The sequence below is a fragment of the Bos indicus x Bos taurus genome, chromosome 24 (genome assembly GCF_003369695.1).
Source record: "Bos indicus x Bos taurus breed Angus x Brahman F1 hybrid chromosome 24, Bos_hybrid_MaternalHap_v2.0, whole genome shotgun sequence".
Taxonomy (NCBI): domain Eukaryota; kingdom Metazoa; phylum Chordata; class Mammalia; order Artiodactyla; family Bovidae; genus Bos; species Bos indicus x Bos taurus.
Genome location: NC_040099.1, coordinates 49,331,580 through 49,346,081, shown reverse-complemented (window position 1 = coordinate 49,346,081; position 14,502 = coordinate 49,331,580). Strand labels below are relative to the sequence as shown.

General features: G+C 48.1%; 1 protein-coding gene across 3 annotated transcripts in view; it reads right to left on the bottom strand.

The window, feature by feature from the left end:
* The window catches only part of LIPG (lipase G, endothelial type), a 34,374-nt gene extending 24,363 nt beyond the window's left edge, over positions 1-10,011 (bottom strand). For 2 of the 3 annotated variants that reach the window (XM_027525921.1, XM_027525922.1), the window contains exons 1-3: positions 8,096-8,500; positions 2,836-3,017; positions 996-1,175 (exon numbers count right to left, since the gene is read on the bottom strand). In XM_027525921.1, the coding sequence (XP_027381722.1) occupies positions 996-1,175; positions 2,836-3,017; positions 8,096-8,192 (459 nt within the window). In that variant the 5' untranslated portion in view covers positions 8,193-8,500. Of the gene's footprint in view, positions 1-995; positions 1,176-2,835; positions 3,018-8,095; positions 8,501-9,464 lie in introns of those variants that run through there. The other variant, XM_027525923.1, reaches the window with a different exon arrangement.
* Positions 10,012-14,502: the final 4,491 nt, after the last annotated feature.

Here is a 14,502-nt window from a genome sequence, read left to right as displayed (position 1 = left end):
AGAATTGCCCAGATAATTGAGTCACTTTGCCAGTGTACCCCTGCCTCCCATTAAGTCCACTGAGCCTGGGCAAATCATTAACCTATAAAAGTAAATGTAAGACCTCAAGATCTGTTTTCCACATATGTTTTATGCAAGGCATTAGGCTGCATTTGTTTGAACCAACCCTCCCCACCCTCAGCCCAGCCACCCTTCAGAATAAGAGCAGACATCAGTAGGTATTTAAGATTACATGCTTTGGGGCTTCCCTGGTGGCTCAATGGTAAAGATTCCACCTGCCAATGCAGGAGACCCAGGTTCCATCCCTGATCTGGGAAGATCCCGCATGCCTCGGAGTCACTAAACCCATGTGCCACAACTATTGAGCCTGTGCTCTAGAGTCTGGGAACTGCAGCTACTGAGCCCATGTGCTGCAACTGCTGAAACCTGACACTCTGTCCATGGGATTTCCCAGGCGATAAAACTGGAGTGGGTAGTCATTTCTTCCTCAGAGGGATCTTCCCCACCCAGGGATCGAACCCACATCTGCTGCCTCGCAGGCAGACTCTTTACCACTGAGCCATCAGGGAAGCCCTCACAGGAGAAGCCACCACAATAAGAAGCCTGTGCACCGCAACTGGAGACTGGCCCCCGCTCTCTGCAACTAGAGAAAGCGCGTGCAGTGATGAAGACCCAGCACAGCCGAAATTAATTAATTTTTAAAAATGTTTTAAAGATTACAAGCTTCTGAAGGCATCAGCAAGTAATGACCCAGATGGCAAATTTTCTTCCTGCAAGTAAAGTAACAGGAAAAATCCAGAAATGAATCAATAATTAGAAAGCTTTCTAAAAGTTCCAGCTTCCAAAATATTTTAAGCGATACTTAATTCAGTAAAAATTTGATTCTTAAAGATATTCTCGGTTCACTGTAATAATCTGATCTTTGTTTCCTAAAAGGGTTCGGATTCAAGATCCTTCTCAGAAAAGGAGATGATTCCCTTCAGTCCCATTGTTACCTGAAGCCAGTCGAGCATCTGTGCGATGCTGTGACCCACACCCCTTGTGTTATTGACCGCATCTACGTAAAGCTGGTGAGCCAGTGGGAGCCAGTCCACCACCACGACGTTGGCTCCTTTCTCTCTTGTCTGCAGGGCTGACACCAGTTTGTACAGCCAGTTTTCAAACATGCCACTCATCTGCAGAGAAAACAGGACTTTAAAAAAAAAATCTTTTTCTGGGTTTGAAAAACACCAGTGAATATGGATTTCAGTTCCGTGACCCTCTCCCACAGCCATGGAACATTCACATTGGTCCCCCAGGCCAACACTTGCCCATGAGCGGGGCCAGCCACAGTCAGGATTGCTATGTGGGTGAGTGTCTTCCATTGCCCTTGATGACGTCTCCAGTTTTTCCCATCGAAAATGTCCGAGCTGGTGTCCTGTGTTGCTGCCCCACTGACCAATAGGGCTGCTAGGAGATACATGCTGGTGGCCATGCCGACCTGAGGTTAGCCCTGTCACAGTCAGGCAAGTAAGTGACCTGGTCCAGCATTCAAAAGCAGCTGAGAAGGGTTGTCCTGGAGAATTGGTTTCTTTCTCAGAGATGCAAAGAGATTCTGTCTCTTAGGCAAATGCCGAGTTAACAAATGACCCCTTCCCACAACCCATCTCTGCCATCCCTCTTGACCTTAGAGGAGGGAAGATCTGTTGCTGGAATCCCAAATTAGAACTCAGAGCACATTTTCCCACAGAAACAAAGTGTAAATGGTGACTAGGTCCAGTTGTAAACCTATCCATGAGTGCATTATTAGATAAATAGATTTCCTGTGCCTAGCCTGGGAACCCAAAGGCCATTTACAATCTTGCTTCTAAGGGAAACTGCTGTTCCAAGTTCCAAACAGATTACAAAAGAACTTTCTGGAATGCATTCGTCAGTTGCAGGCAGTTTGTATTTGCATTTTGACGGGGGGGGGGGGGGGGGGGGCCTTTAAAAGATCCAAACGCATGATTCTAATCATAGGCTGTGAGGTGAGGATGGGCAGACAGGCCCTTAATGATCCCTTCCGTTGCATTCGGTACATAGGTGCCTGTATAACACCCCCTAGCCAGGCCTGACCCCAACAGTTGGTAATAGACCTAAGACCCAGCAAGCATGTAACGGGTATGAATTTCTCATCATTAAGGGGAGGAACGTCCCCTCCCAATTAGCCCAGGCAGAAACCTGCTCACTTAACAGTGCCATTTTCCTACAGACTGCCATTAGATGAATGGATAAATCCCTCGCTGGTCCAAAGCTTCTGAGGTCGAGCATTAAAGCCCTTTTTTTGTTCAAGTTTGTTATGGGCTTTTCGATGTGAATGGCTCAGCGAGGGCATAGAAAGACTCCAGTGCCTTTAAATGGAACCATCTCTATGCAAACAGGAGGGCACCGTGCCAACCAGGGCTGGCCAGCCGGGCCAGCTGGCTCATCACAGACTCTCTGAGCCAGTCGACTTGCTTCAGTTCAGCTGAGCTCTCGCAAAGGGATGGCCCCCGTGAGGCAGTGGTTGACCAATGTAATTAAGTGTAATTAGAGGGTCCCTTAAGAGCCAGTGGAGCTGGGCTACTGCCCTCAGGAGAGCCACTTTCTGAAAGCCCACTGCGTGCCAGCATTAAATGCCACCCTGCTGGAGTCCAGATTGCCCCCTCAGCGAAGTGCCCGTTACATTCTTCACAGCTGTCTGAAATACAAGCAGCCCACAAGAAAAGAGGGGGAGAAAGAGCGGAATCTGGAAGCACCAGTATGCTTTTTAATTGACCAAAACAAAGGAGACCAAATCCCATGTAGAGCTGGAAAGCTACCTCCCCCCGGGCTCACCGTCCATCCGTGAATGATGAAAAAGGTTTTGGCTGTCACGTTGAAGCCACAGTCCTCTAAGGGCTGGCTGTGGCCAAGGGAGAGATCGCATCCTTCATCCTCTGGGTCCTCTGAGGTGCGGAGGTTAAATCTCACAGGGGGTTTGGCAGCAGTCGGTACCACCCTGGATTTGTCGAACTCACCTGGGGAGAAAGGACAGAGCGTACGGATAACTAGCAGGCCTGGGTGGTGAGAGATCTGGGGTCCAGTTCTACTTCACTCTTAAGCAAATTACTTAACCCCTCTGGGTTTCAGCTTTTACATCTGCTGAATGTTTCCATCTCATCTCACAGAAGAGTTGCAAAGGCACACCTCACCAATATTTAAGTGTTAATTAGTCACTTGTATCAACTACTCTAGGGCTTCCTACTGTGGCCCAGAGGGTCTCCACAATGCAGGAGACCAGGGTTCCATCTCTGGGTTGAGAAAAGCCTCTGGAGGAGGGCATGGCAACCCACTCCAGCATTCTTGCCTGGAGAATCCCATGGAGGAGGAGCCTGGCAGGTTATGGTCAACGGGGTCACAAAGAGTCGGACAGGACTGAGTGACTAACACACACAAACACACACATCAATGACTGTGAATCTGAAGTAAATAAGTCTCCCTTACCTTTCTTCCTTCTTTCTAATCCAAATGAGCTCTCTTTCCTTCCCTCAAGTTACTAATTTCAGAGAACGGGTCCTCAAGTCTTCTCTTGAAATGCTTGGGACCACTTGCATTCCTGGAGAAGGAAATGGCAACCCTTTCCAGTACTCTTGCTTGGAAAATCTCATGGACAGAGGAGCCTGGTGGGCTACAGTCCATGGGGTCTCAAAGAGGCAGACATGACTGGGCAACTACACTTTCACACAGACTTGTATTTCAGAATTCAGAAATTTTCAGATTTTAAACAGGTATTATGATGTGTATATATATATAGAGAGAGAGACACACACACACACTATATATATACACACACGGTTTGGGGCATTCCTCATTCATCAAACACACCAATAACATTTCTGTAAGGAAATACATGACTACTCATACTCAGGGGTGAAGAAAAAGAAAAAGATTTTAAAGACCATCTTGTTGGTTCAGGTCACTTTTGGATGCCAATTGTGTAAGAATTCAGGTTAGATAAGGCCAGGTCTTGCTACCAAACAAGTTACCAGTCAAATTTTTCAGTTTTGAAAGATTTTGGAATTGGAGGTAAGGAACTTTGACCTTTTAAACACTGGGCTTCCCTACTGCTCCCATGTCAATTCTGGCACTTACCCCAAACACCTCATGCACCCTCAGTGCTTCCTGCAGTACCAGACAGGTGCCAGACACTTTTTTACCTTATTAAATAAATTATCGAAGCCATAGAGGTGCTCGTAAGAGCAGCAAATCCTCTCCTTTCAGCTCCACCGTGTACACACACACACAGCACTATCTAGGAGATGGCCCTACTTCAAAATACAGCCCATGTTACTGATGGTCCCAAGACCTTTTAACACTAGGTATTGCAAATTTGGAAAACTCAGCAGTGGCCACAGGACTGGAAAAGGTCAGTTTTCATTCCAATCCCTAAGAAAGGCAATGCCAAAGAATGCTCAAACTACCGCACAATTGCACTCATCTCACACGCTAGTAAAGTAATGCTCAAAATTCTCCAAGCCAGGCTTCAGCAATATGTGAACCGTGAACTTCGTGATGTTCAAGCTGGTTTTAGAAAAGGCAGAGGAACCAGAGATCAAATTGCAAACATCCGCAGGATCATTGAAAAAGCAAGAGAGTTCCAGAAAAACATTTATTTCTGCTTTCTTGACTATGCCAAAGCCTTTGACTGTGTGGATCACAATAAACTGTGGAAAATTCTGAAAGAGATGGGAATATCAGACCACCTGACCTGCCTCTTGAGAAATCTGTATGCAGGTCAGGAAGCAACAGTTAGAACTGGACATGGAACAACAGACTGGTTCCAAATAGGAAAAGGAGTTCGTCAAGGCTGTATATTGTCACCCTGCTTATTTAACCTATATGCAGAGTACATCATGAGAAAAGCTGGATTGGAAGAAACACAAACTGGAATCAAGATTGCCAGGAGAAATATCAATAACCTCAGATATGCAGATGACACCACCCTTATGGCAGAAAGTGAAGAGGAACTCAAAAGCCTCTTGATGAAAGTGAAAGAGGAGAGTGAAAAAGTTGGCTTAAAGCTCAACATTCAGAAGACGAAGATCATGGCATCTGGTCCCATCACTTCATGGGAAATAGATGGGGAAACAGTGGAAACAGTGTCAGACTTTATTTTTGGGGGCTCCAAAATCACTGCAGATGGTGACTGCAGCCATGAAATTAAAAGATGCTTACTCCTTGAAAGGAAAGTTATGACCAACCTAGATAGCATATTCAAAAGCAGAGACATTACTTTGCCAACAAAGATTCGTCTAGTCAAGGCTATGGTTTTTCCTGTGGTCATGTATGGATGTGAGTGTTGGACTGTGAAGAAGGCTGAGCACCGAAGAACTGATGCTTTTGAACTGTGGTGTTGGAGAAGACTCTTGAGAGTCCTTTGGACTGCAAGGAGATCCAACCAGTCCATTCTAAAGGAGATCAGCCCTGGGATTTCTTTGGAAGGAATGATGCTAAAGCTGAAACTCCAGTACTTTGGCCACCTCATGTGAAGAGTTGACTCATTGGAAAATACTCTGATGCTGGGAGGGATTGGGGGCAGGAGGAGAAGGGGATGACAGGATGAGATGGCTGGATGGCATCACTGACTCGATGGACGTGAGTCTGAGTGAACTCCGGGAGTTGGTGATGGACAGGGAGACCTGGCGTGCTGCGATTCATGGGGTCGCAAAGAGTCAGACACAACTGAGTGACTGATCTGATCTGATCTGATCTGATTGTCATCATTAGGGCTTCCCAGGTGGCACTAATTGTAAAGAGCTCACCAGCCAATGTAGAAGATAAGGGTTCGATCCCAGGGTCAAGAAGATCCCTTGGAGGAGCAACCCACTCCAGTGTTCTTGCCTGGAAAATCCCAGGGACAGAGAAGCCTGGTGGGCTGCCATCTACGGGGTCGCACAGAGTCGGATACGACTGAAGCAACTTAGCAGCAGCAGCAGCCCTGTTCTAATCATCTAGGATACCGCCCCTGATAACAGGCTAGGAAATTAGACAAACTGTCCAGTCACCCAGAAATCAAGGGAAAATGGACCAAATGACCATACCAGGAGCTTAATTATCCCAGAGTTAAAAAGAAAGAAAAAAAACACAAACAAATGGAGTCATGGAAAGAGAGACTAGAGTGGTAGAGGGGTTGGTGGTGAAGAGGCCAAGGGGGAGGACAATGTACCAGATGTAAAAAGGATAAAGTTCCAGAAAATGCAACTAAATACACATGAGCAGAACTCTGTCATTAATGAACAAAAGCCCCAACTGGCAGAAATTTGAACCATGGACATAATTCATTCAAAATCTCCCAGTTTCCACCCAGATAGCCACTCATAGAGACCAGATGGGAAGTCTAGGGAAAAGGCAAAGAGGGTCTGCTGGCTTCCCAGCACTGACTTGTGGATAAACCCACATAAAGTGAACACAAAAGGTTCACTTTAGCACCTGGCTCTCTCTGACCCCACAGTTCTCTAGCTCATTTCTACTACTTCCAGCCCACATCACTTCTGCCTCTGGGACTTCATAATTGTTCTTCATCCGATGTCCCCAAGCTCATCCTCTCCTCTCCTCCAGTTCCTTGCTCAGAAGTCAACTCCTCAGTGAGGAAAGTCTGGTCACAGACTAACGCTACACCACCTTCTCCCTCCAGCCCTCTGTACCTTCTGCCTCTCCTTTATTTTGCTCCATGACACTGAGCACTATTTCTATGTTTTAAGTAGTTGACTGGCTGTCTTCTCATCACTGAAATGCAAGATCCCTGGGGGTATGGACTTACACCTGTTTTGTTCACTGCTATATCCTCCTAAAAGCCTGTGTGCTCAGGTGCTCAGTTATGTCCGACTCTTTGGGATCCCATGGACTGTAGCCCACCAGGCTCCTCTGTCCATGGGGTTTTCCAGGCAAGAATATTGGAGTGGATTGTCATTTCCTCCTCCAGGGGATCTTCCTGATCCAGGATGGTACCCATGTCTCCTGTGGCTCCTGCATTGGCAGGGAGATTCTTTACCACTGTGCCACCTGGGAAGCCCCACTCCTAGAAGGGTTCCTGGCAAATAAAGACTTCTTTGAATGAAGGAAATAACCCCCAAATACTTAGAATCACAGAACATAGAAGTTGAAAGGAATGTTAGCATTTTACAGGAGAGGAACTAGAGATGAAACCTACTCTGGTTCAATTATACTAGAGTTGGGAACGTGTTAAGTAATTTTTCCATTCATTCAGATTAACCCTGCTGCTCATACATAAGCAACTTGGACCAACATCATTTGACCCAATCTTCAGTTCATTGAGTCGCAAAGAGTCAGACACAACTGAGCAACTGAACTGAACTGAATTGAACAACAGGATAGTAGAAGATGAGCTAATAGGATATGGTTCAGGGGTTCCCCACTCTCCTCTGCTTAACCAATTGACCTGGTACTCCTGTGGGGTGACCCTACCCTTGCTCCTCCAGGGCATGCTTCCTCCAATAGAAGAGACTGAAAAAGAAAAGCTGGCAGATGGAAGGAAGACAGGTAGCAAGAGGAGGAGCAAAGGCTGGAAAGACTGTTGGGGAGGAGGAAGAGTAGGCTGGCAGCCTGGGGTTCTCTGCACAAATTGCCCACCAAATCCTCCCCGAAAGCGCTCCTCAAACCAGAGCCAGCTACCCTGGCACCTTAAATTTCAAAGCATCTAGCCGAGATTAAAAAGAAGAGCGCCAGATGACAGAGCTCTTTCTAACAACCTTCTTGCCTCGAAAACCCGCAGGTTCAAAGAGGGCAAGGTTAAAGAGCTGCTGGCAGCCAACTCTGCTGACTGGACAGCATCGATAAGAGTGCATATTAACGGCAAAGGGGTGGAGCCGGACCGAGCGCGGGCGAGCGCACCCGGCAGCCGGCCGGCTCTGGGATGCCCTGGTCAGAAGCGCCGAGGAACAAGTGAACTGCAAGACTAATTAGGAGGAGAGAGTGGACAGCGCAGGCGGAAAGCAAGGAGGATGCTGCAGGGTCGAGGAAGAAGGGTGGGCAAGAGAGAGGGCACCTGGCCCAGAAAAGAAGTTCCGGGGGTGGTAATAAAATAAGTCCACGTTACCTTGCAGCCGTCCCTCTGGGCCAAGGGGTGTGGGGTCTCCCGTGGCAAAGCCACAATAGGCGCTCCACAGGCAGAGCTGAAGAACGGTGTTTCTCATCCTTACCACCTCCCCGCACCCCCTTCTCCAAAATGGGACTTTCAAAAAGACAAAAAACACCTCTCGAAGTTTCCAGCGGTCCAAGACTGTAAGACCCCCAGTGGGAAGCCCTCTCTCCACCAGAGAGAACGGTGGCCTTAGCTGAAGGTGGAGAAGGTGGAAGATGAAAACTCAGCTAAACTCAGCCGCGGGGTGGTGGGGGGAATGTGAAGGGGCTTGAACCAGAACCAGATCTGCCCTCTCTCGTGCCGCCTGCCCAGGAAGCCAGGGCTCGCCACTGTCACCCAGCGAGCTCCCGGCGAGGTACTTTTTAAAAGTATTGGGAGTCATCTGATCCATCGCCAGATGGTGATTTGCATAATTTATTCTAGTTCCCGGACTCTGATTGGTCACATCTTCGCTGACGCCAGAACCAAAGACTCCCCAAAGTTTGAATGAAAGCGCCGCACATCCACCGCGTGGACACTCCGCAAGCGCAGGCTTGTTTCCTCCCCAGGCGGCTCCGGGGGCAGCCGCGCTGTCACCACCCTACTTTTTCCCAGTGTCCATTCCCGGACCCTAGATTCTCTGCCACCCCCTGCAGCTCCAGGGGAGTCGTTGCCCCATAGCCCTGCTCCCTCCGCGATCGCGATCCCTGGAGAAGGAAGGTTGTCCTCTTCAAGGCGCAAAGCTCTCCGCGCGCGCGCGCGCAGTGCTCTCTCCTCGCCCCGGGCCAACGGTCCGAATGGAGAAAAGACACCTGGTCACCCTGTGGTCCTTCTTTACTCCCTTTCCTGCTGCGAGCGAGGCCCATGACAGGTGTAGACCGCGTAATCCGACAATAACCCGGCAGAGTTAAAAGGCTGCGGGCCCCTCTTGGAGTGCTCGCTTCGCCACTAGCTACAGAACTCAGGGCAAGCCACGCAACTACCCCAAAGCCGTTCCTTCCTCCCCCGTACACAGGTGGTAACAGCTCCTGTCGGTTAGGATGTTGCAGAAATTAAAAGATCCAGGATAATACCATTTGAGCTTCCCTGGTGGCTCAGCTGGTAAAGAATCTGCCCTCAATGTGGGAGACGAGGGTTCGATCCCTGGGTCTGGAAAGATCCCCTGGAAAAGGGCATGGCAACCCTCTCCAGTATTCTTGCCTGGAGAATCCCATGGACGGAGGAGCCTGGTGGGCTACAGTCCATGGGGTCGCAAAGAGTTGGACACGACTGAGCGACTAACACACACACACAGGATAATACAAACAGCGCTGGGTGCGGTGCCGCGTGGTAGGCGCTCTCATACCTGGGGCTGGAGGGCTAGAGGGACGCCAGGCGACACTCTCCTAAGGAAACAATGAGCCAGGCTTGAGGATCTCAGACTCGCAACCAGTGCCAAGTGTCGGGGCGGAGGCGCGCCACCCCCTATCGAGGGGAATGAAGCAGCTTCTTCCTCTCCGTCATCATTTTGCCCTCCTCTTCTTCCCTTCATTGCGCACGTCCCTGCTCCTCCCGCGGGTGCCGGCTCCAGCTCCGCGCCCGGAACCCCGGGACCGAGGGCGGCGACCGCGCCCCTGAGCCTGCATCTGGGGCAGGGGTCGGGGGCTGAGCCCGGGGCCTTCGGCCGCGGGCGGCCAGGACGACTCCGGAGCGGCTGCGCCTCCACAGCCCTCGGGAACGCGGAGGAGGCAGGAGAGAGAAAGCCCTACGGCCGTCTGCGCACCGCCGTCCGCCTGCGCACCACCATCCGCCTGCTTCCAGCCAGACTGCACCTTTGACCGCAAGTAACCCCGCGGAGCAGAGAAGGCAATGGCACCCGACTCCAGTACTCTTGACTGGAGAATCCCAGGGACGGCGGAGCCTGGTGGGCTGCCGTCTATGGGGTCGCACAGAGTCGGACACGACTGAAGCGACTTAGCAGCAGCAGCAGCAAGCCCGCGGAGGCCTGGAACCAGTCCAGCTCCCGCCCGCAGAGAGGAAAACAGCCCGAGCAGCCCGGCGCCCCTTCCTCGCCGGTGTCTGCGCCCCCGCCTGGGAGATCTGTGTGGGGAAACCAGTCTGGAGCAGCCGGTCCTGTTCCGACTTATCCTCGTTCCGTCTGTCACTCCAGTTGCCAGCGCCGAAGCGGGCTTCGTCCGTCCTGTGCTAGAATTCATTAACAAGAGGCAGGCCGGCTCTATTTTTCAGTGTAAACCTCACTGGTCATGAGTAAATGGAGCTCCCAGATATCTTTTCCCCCTCTTCTTAACACTCCCCTTCTTCACTGGCAAACTATACAGACGTAAGTCAGGTATCATCTCCATTCTACAGATGGGAAAATTGAGTCAGAGGAACAGGCTGTAGCTCTGAAGCAAGTCTCTGATAACCAGTTCTCTCTCTTCTGCTTAGTTTGATTTAGCCAATTGGCCTCTGAATAGGAACGTTTTGGAGCCAAATCTCCATCTCTTGCCTGGTTGAGTCCGTAGGCAGCCTGTGAGTCAAAAATCCCCATCTCTATTCTGAGTTACTCAAATCATAGCCCCTAGAACTGTAAGTGGACAGTGTGGAGGGTGTGTCTTGGGGACCTCTGTCACAAATGAGATTCCCTAGAAGAGCTAGGTACTCCTGCAAAGCTGGTTATCCTACCTGGAAAAAAAAAGATTCAACAAGATCAATTCTCATCTTTTTAACTGCCAAGGCTATGAAACCATTTAGATTTTATTACTGGTTGGTTAGAGTGCCCTCCTGTGTCTCTATATCAAAACATCATGTGAGAACTTTCAAAGCACATAATGAAGCTATAATCACAGCATTAGAGTAAAGTATAACATCAACTCTCTTATGCAAAGAATAACATATGTATAAAATATGCAAAATATTTTCTAGAAGAACCTCAAGGAGGGCTTGGGAGCCTCCTGTGTGGAGGAAGACCCTGCCTGAGGAGTTTCAGCAGAAACTTTGTATCAAGGTCTCAGGTTACTCTAGCAAAGGTTCTGAGCATTTTTCTAGGCAGTCTATCATCTGAAGACACCTTCCTAGGTTAGAGGAATGAACCTCCCTTTCATAAGAGGAGCCCACTTTCCACTTCAGACGCTGAAAAGCAAACACACACCTTGCCAGCCTCCCTTGCAGCTAGAGTTCCTGGTTTAAACTCAGCCAATCAAACTCTAAGGTGAAAGCCAGTGAGTCTAGAAGCAAACAGCCACTCCACTCTGCCAACAGGGCAGCAGGAGCCAGCTCTGCTCTGGGTGGGGGAGGAAGAGGGTGGGACGGTGGCACCCCCAGGCATCCCCAGACCAGCCTGCAGAGGGACTTGGGCAATGCAGTCTGCCTGAGTATACTTTCCAAGCCTGGTTCTTTTGCCCTGCAGATATTCTGATATTTTGATTGCAGTAATTCTGATTACTATTAAAAAATATGTTTTTTAATAGTTCCACTATATATTATAATTATTTTAAATAGATTAAGATTTTTAGTTGGAGTTTCGATATCAAACTCTCAGAAATTAACAGAATGAACAGACAGAAAAGTAGAAGGATATAGTAGACCTGAAAAGCATTATGAACCAATTCAACTGTAAGATTTATACAGTTTTCACACAACAGCAGGATACAAATTTTATTCAAGTTCCCATAGACTATAAATCAAAAGACACTGGACCATATTCAGGAATAGAAACAAAATAAGGTGGAAAAATTTCATGGTCTAAAACTATTGAAATCATACAGAGTCTGTTCTCTTATCACTATGGAATTGTGTTAGTAACCAGTATCAAAAGATATTTGAAAATAACCCACATATTTTCAAGTGCAATGTGACATTTACCAAGAGAAATCTTTGACTTAGCCATTGAAGGTCTCAATAAAGTTAGACTGAATAAAACACAGAGGGTGATTGCAGAGAAGAAAGCATTTAAGTGAGAAATCAATATCAAAGATATTTTTAAAACTCCATGTATTTGGAAATTAAATGTCCACTTTTAAAGGATGGTTGTATCTAAGAAGCCATATGAAGGAAAATTAGAAAGTATTTGTAACGGAATAAAAATGAGAGACCACCGCCTCTAGGCCACCAGGCTCCTCTGTCCATGGGCTTTTCCAGGCAAGAATATTGGAGTGCGTGCCATTTCCTCCTCCAGGGGATCTTCCTGACCCAGGGGTCAAACCCATGTCTCCTGCATCTCCTCCACTGACAGGCAGATTCTTTACCACTAAGCCACCTGAGGATCCTGTGTGTGTGTATATATCACTTTGCTATACATCTGAAACTAACAAAAGAAATGGAAAATATAGTTAAATGCACAGCTTACTCAAACTCTACTTTCCAAGGTCAGAGAACAAAAAATAGAAAAGAGTATTAGGCTGAGATGGGACTTGGTTCAGTTCAGTTCAGTTCAGTCGCTCAGTCATGTCCTACTCTGAGATCCCGTGAAGCGCAGCACGCCAGACCTCCCTGTCCCTCACCAACTCCCAGAGTTCACCCAAACCCAGTCCATCAGTGATGCCATCCAGCCATCTCATCCTCTGTCGTCCTCTTCTCCTCCTGCCCTCAATCTTTCCCAGCATCAGGGTCTTTTCCAGTGAGTCAACTCTTCACATGAGGTGGCCAAAGTAATGGAGTTTCAGCATCAGTCCTTCCAATGAACACCCAGGACTGATCTCCTTTAGGATGGACTGGTTGGATCTCCTTGCAGTCCAGGGGACTCTCAAGAGTCTTCTCCAACACCACAGTTGAAAACATCAATTCTTCGGACTTAAGACAACTCTAAAGAATGAAAAGGCTTTAAGCCCCAACTCTTGACTGGCACTTGGATCCCCTGAGTTAAGTTGACCACAAAGTTTGGAAAGAGAGTGCCAAATCTCCATCAAGGAGGTAACACCCTCTGCTTACTTGGCTCTTAGCTCTGGGCTACAAGCAGGAGTTAAAGTAGCCTGACTCTTGGTAAATTCAAAGACCTGAGGTCTACACCTCCTGAAGCTTGTATTTCTCAGAAGCAACACTTCCTCCAAAAGGAATAAGCTAGAGGAGCATTTCCCTATGTGGGCCTGTGATGTTAACAGGTATCCCATGGAATAAATAGGGCAACACTGAGTTAAACAGGTTAAAACAGGCTTCTTCACTGCAGGACTTCTCAGGACTTTTGCTACACTTTAACCCTTCAGTAGCTTCAGGTTTGAGACTAAGACCCTTCAAATGGCCTACGACACCCTCCATGAACTGGCCCAGGGAGGCGCACTACCCTGTCTTTTACCACCCTCCTCTCCTCTCCCTGCCTCCTGGCGATCCTGGCCTTGTCTTAGCTCCTCTGCCTGGTCTGTCCAATCCAATACCCACGGGCTCTTGAGCACTCGAAATGTGGCAAGGCTAAATTGAGATGTAAGTGCCAAATGCATACCAGATTGGGAAGACTTGAACAAAAAAAAAAAAAATTAAAATTTTGTTCTTTATTTTTGACCTCACTGCAACTCATGTAGGATCTTAGTTCTAGGGATTAGAATTTAGATCTAGTTGGCCAGGGATTGAACAAGTGCCCCCTGCAGTGAAAGCTCGAAGTCTTAACTACTGGACCACCAAGGAAGTCCCTATAATTTTCTCTTTAAAGCTTTCTCTTGTTTGAAAATTGTCTTTATTTGGCTGCCTCAGGTCTTAGTTGCAACATGCAGGGACCTTGTGGCAGCACAAGGACCCTCTAGTCTTGGCTCTCTGGCTCAGTAGTTTCTCCACGGCCTGTGGGATCTTCCCAGACCAGGGAACGAACCCACGTCCCCTGCATTGACAAAGCAGATTCTTAAACACTGGACCATCAGGAAAGTCCCCCCATAATTTTTTATGTTGAGTAAATGTTGAAATGGCAATATTATAAATACATTGATTTGGGTAAAATGTAATAATAAAATTAATTTCATCCTTTTCTTTTTACTTTTTCAATGAGTGCTAGAGAATTTTTCATTCCATATGTGGCTCACATTTTATTTCTAGTGAACGTTCTAAAGGAGAAGGCAATGGCACCCCACTCCAGTACTCTTGCCTGGAAAATCCCATGGGCGGAGGAGCCTGGTAGGCTGCAGTCCATGGGGTCGCTAAGAGTCAGGCACGACTGAGCGACTTCACTTTCACTTTTCACTTTCATGCATTGGAGAAAGAAATGGCAACCCTCTCCAGTGTTCTTGCCTTGAGAATCCCAGGGATGGGGGAGCCTGGTGGGCTGCCGTCTATGGTGTCGCACAGAGTCGGACACAACTGAAGCGATTTAGCAGCAGCAGCAGCAGAACATTCTAAAGCATCAACATTTGACCTTTGGCCTATTTAATGCTAACTCTTATCAGACTTCAGATATCTGCTTGGGTCCCTTCTTCAGATCCCTT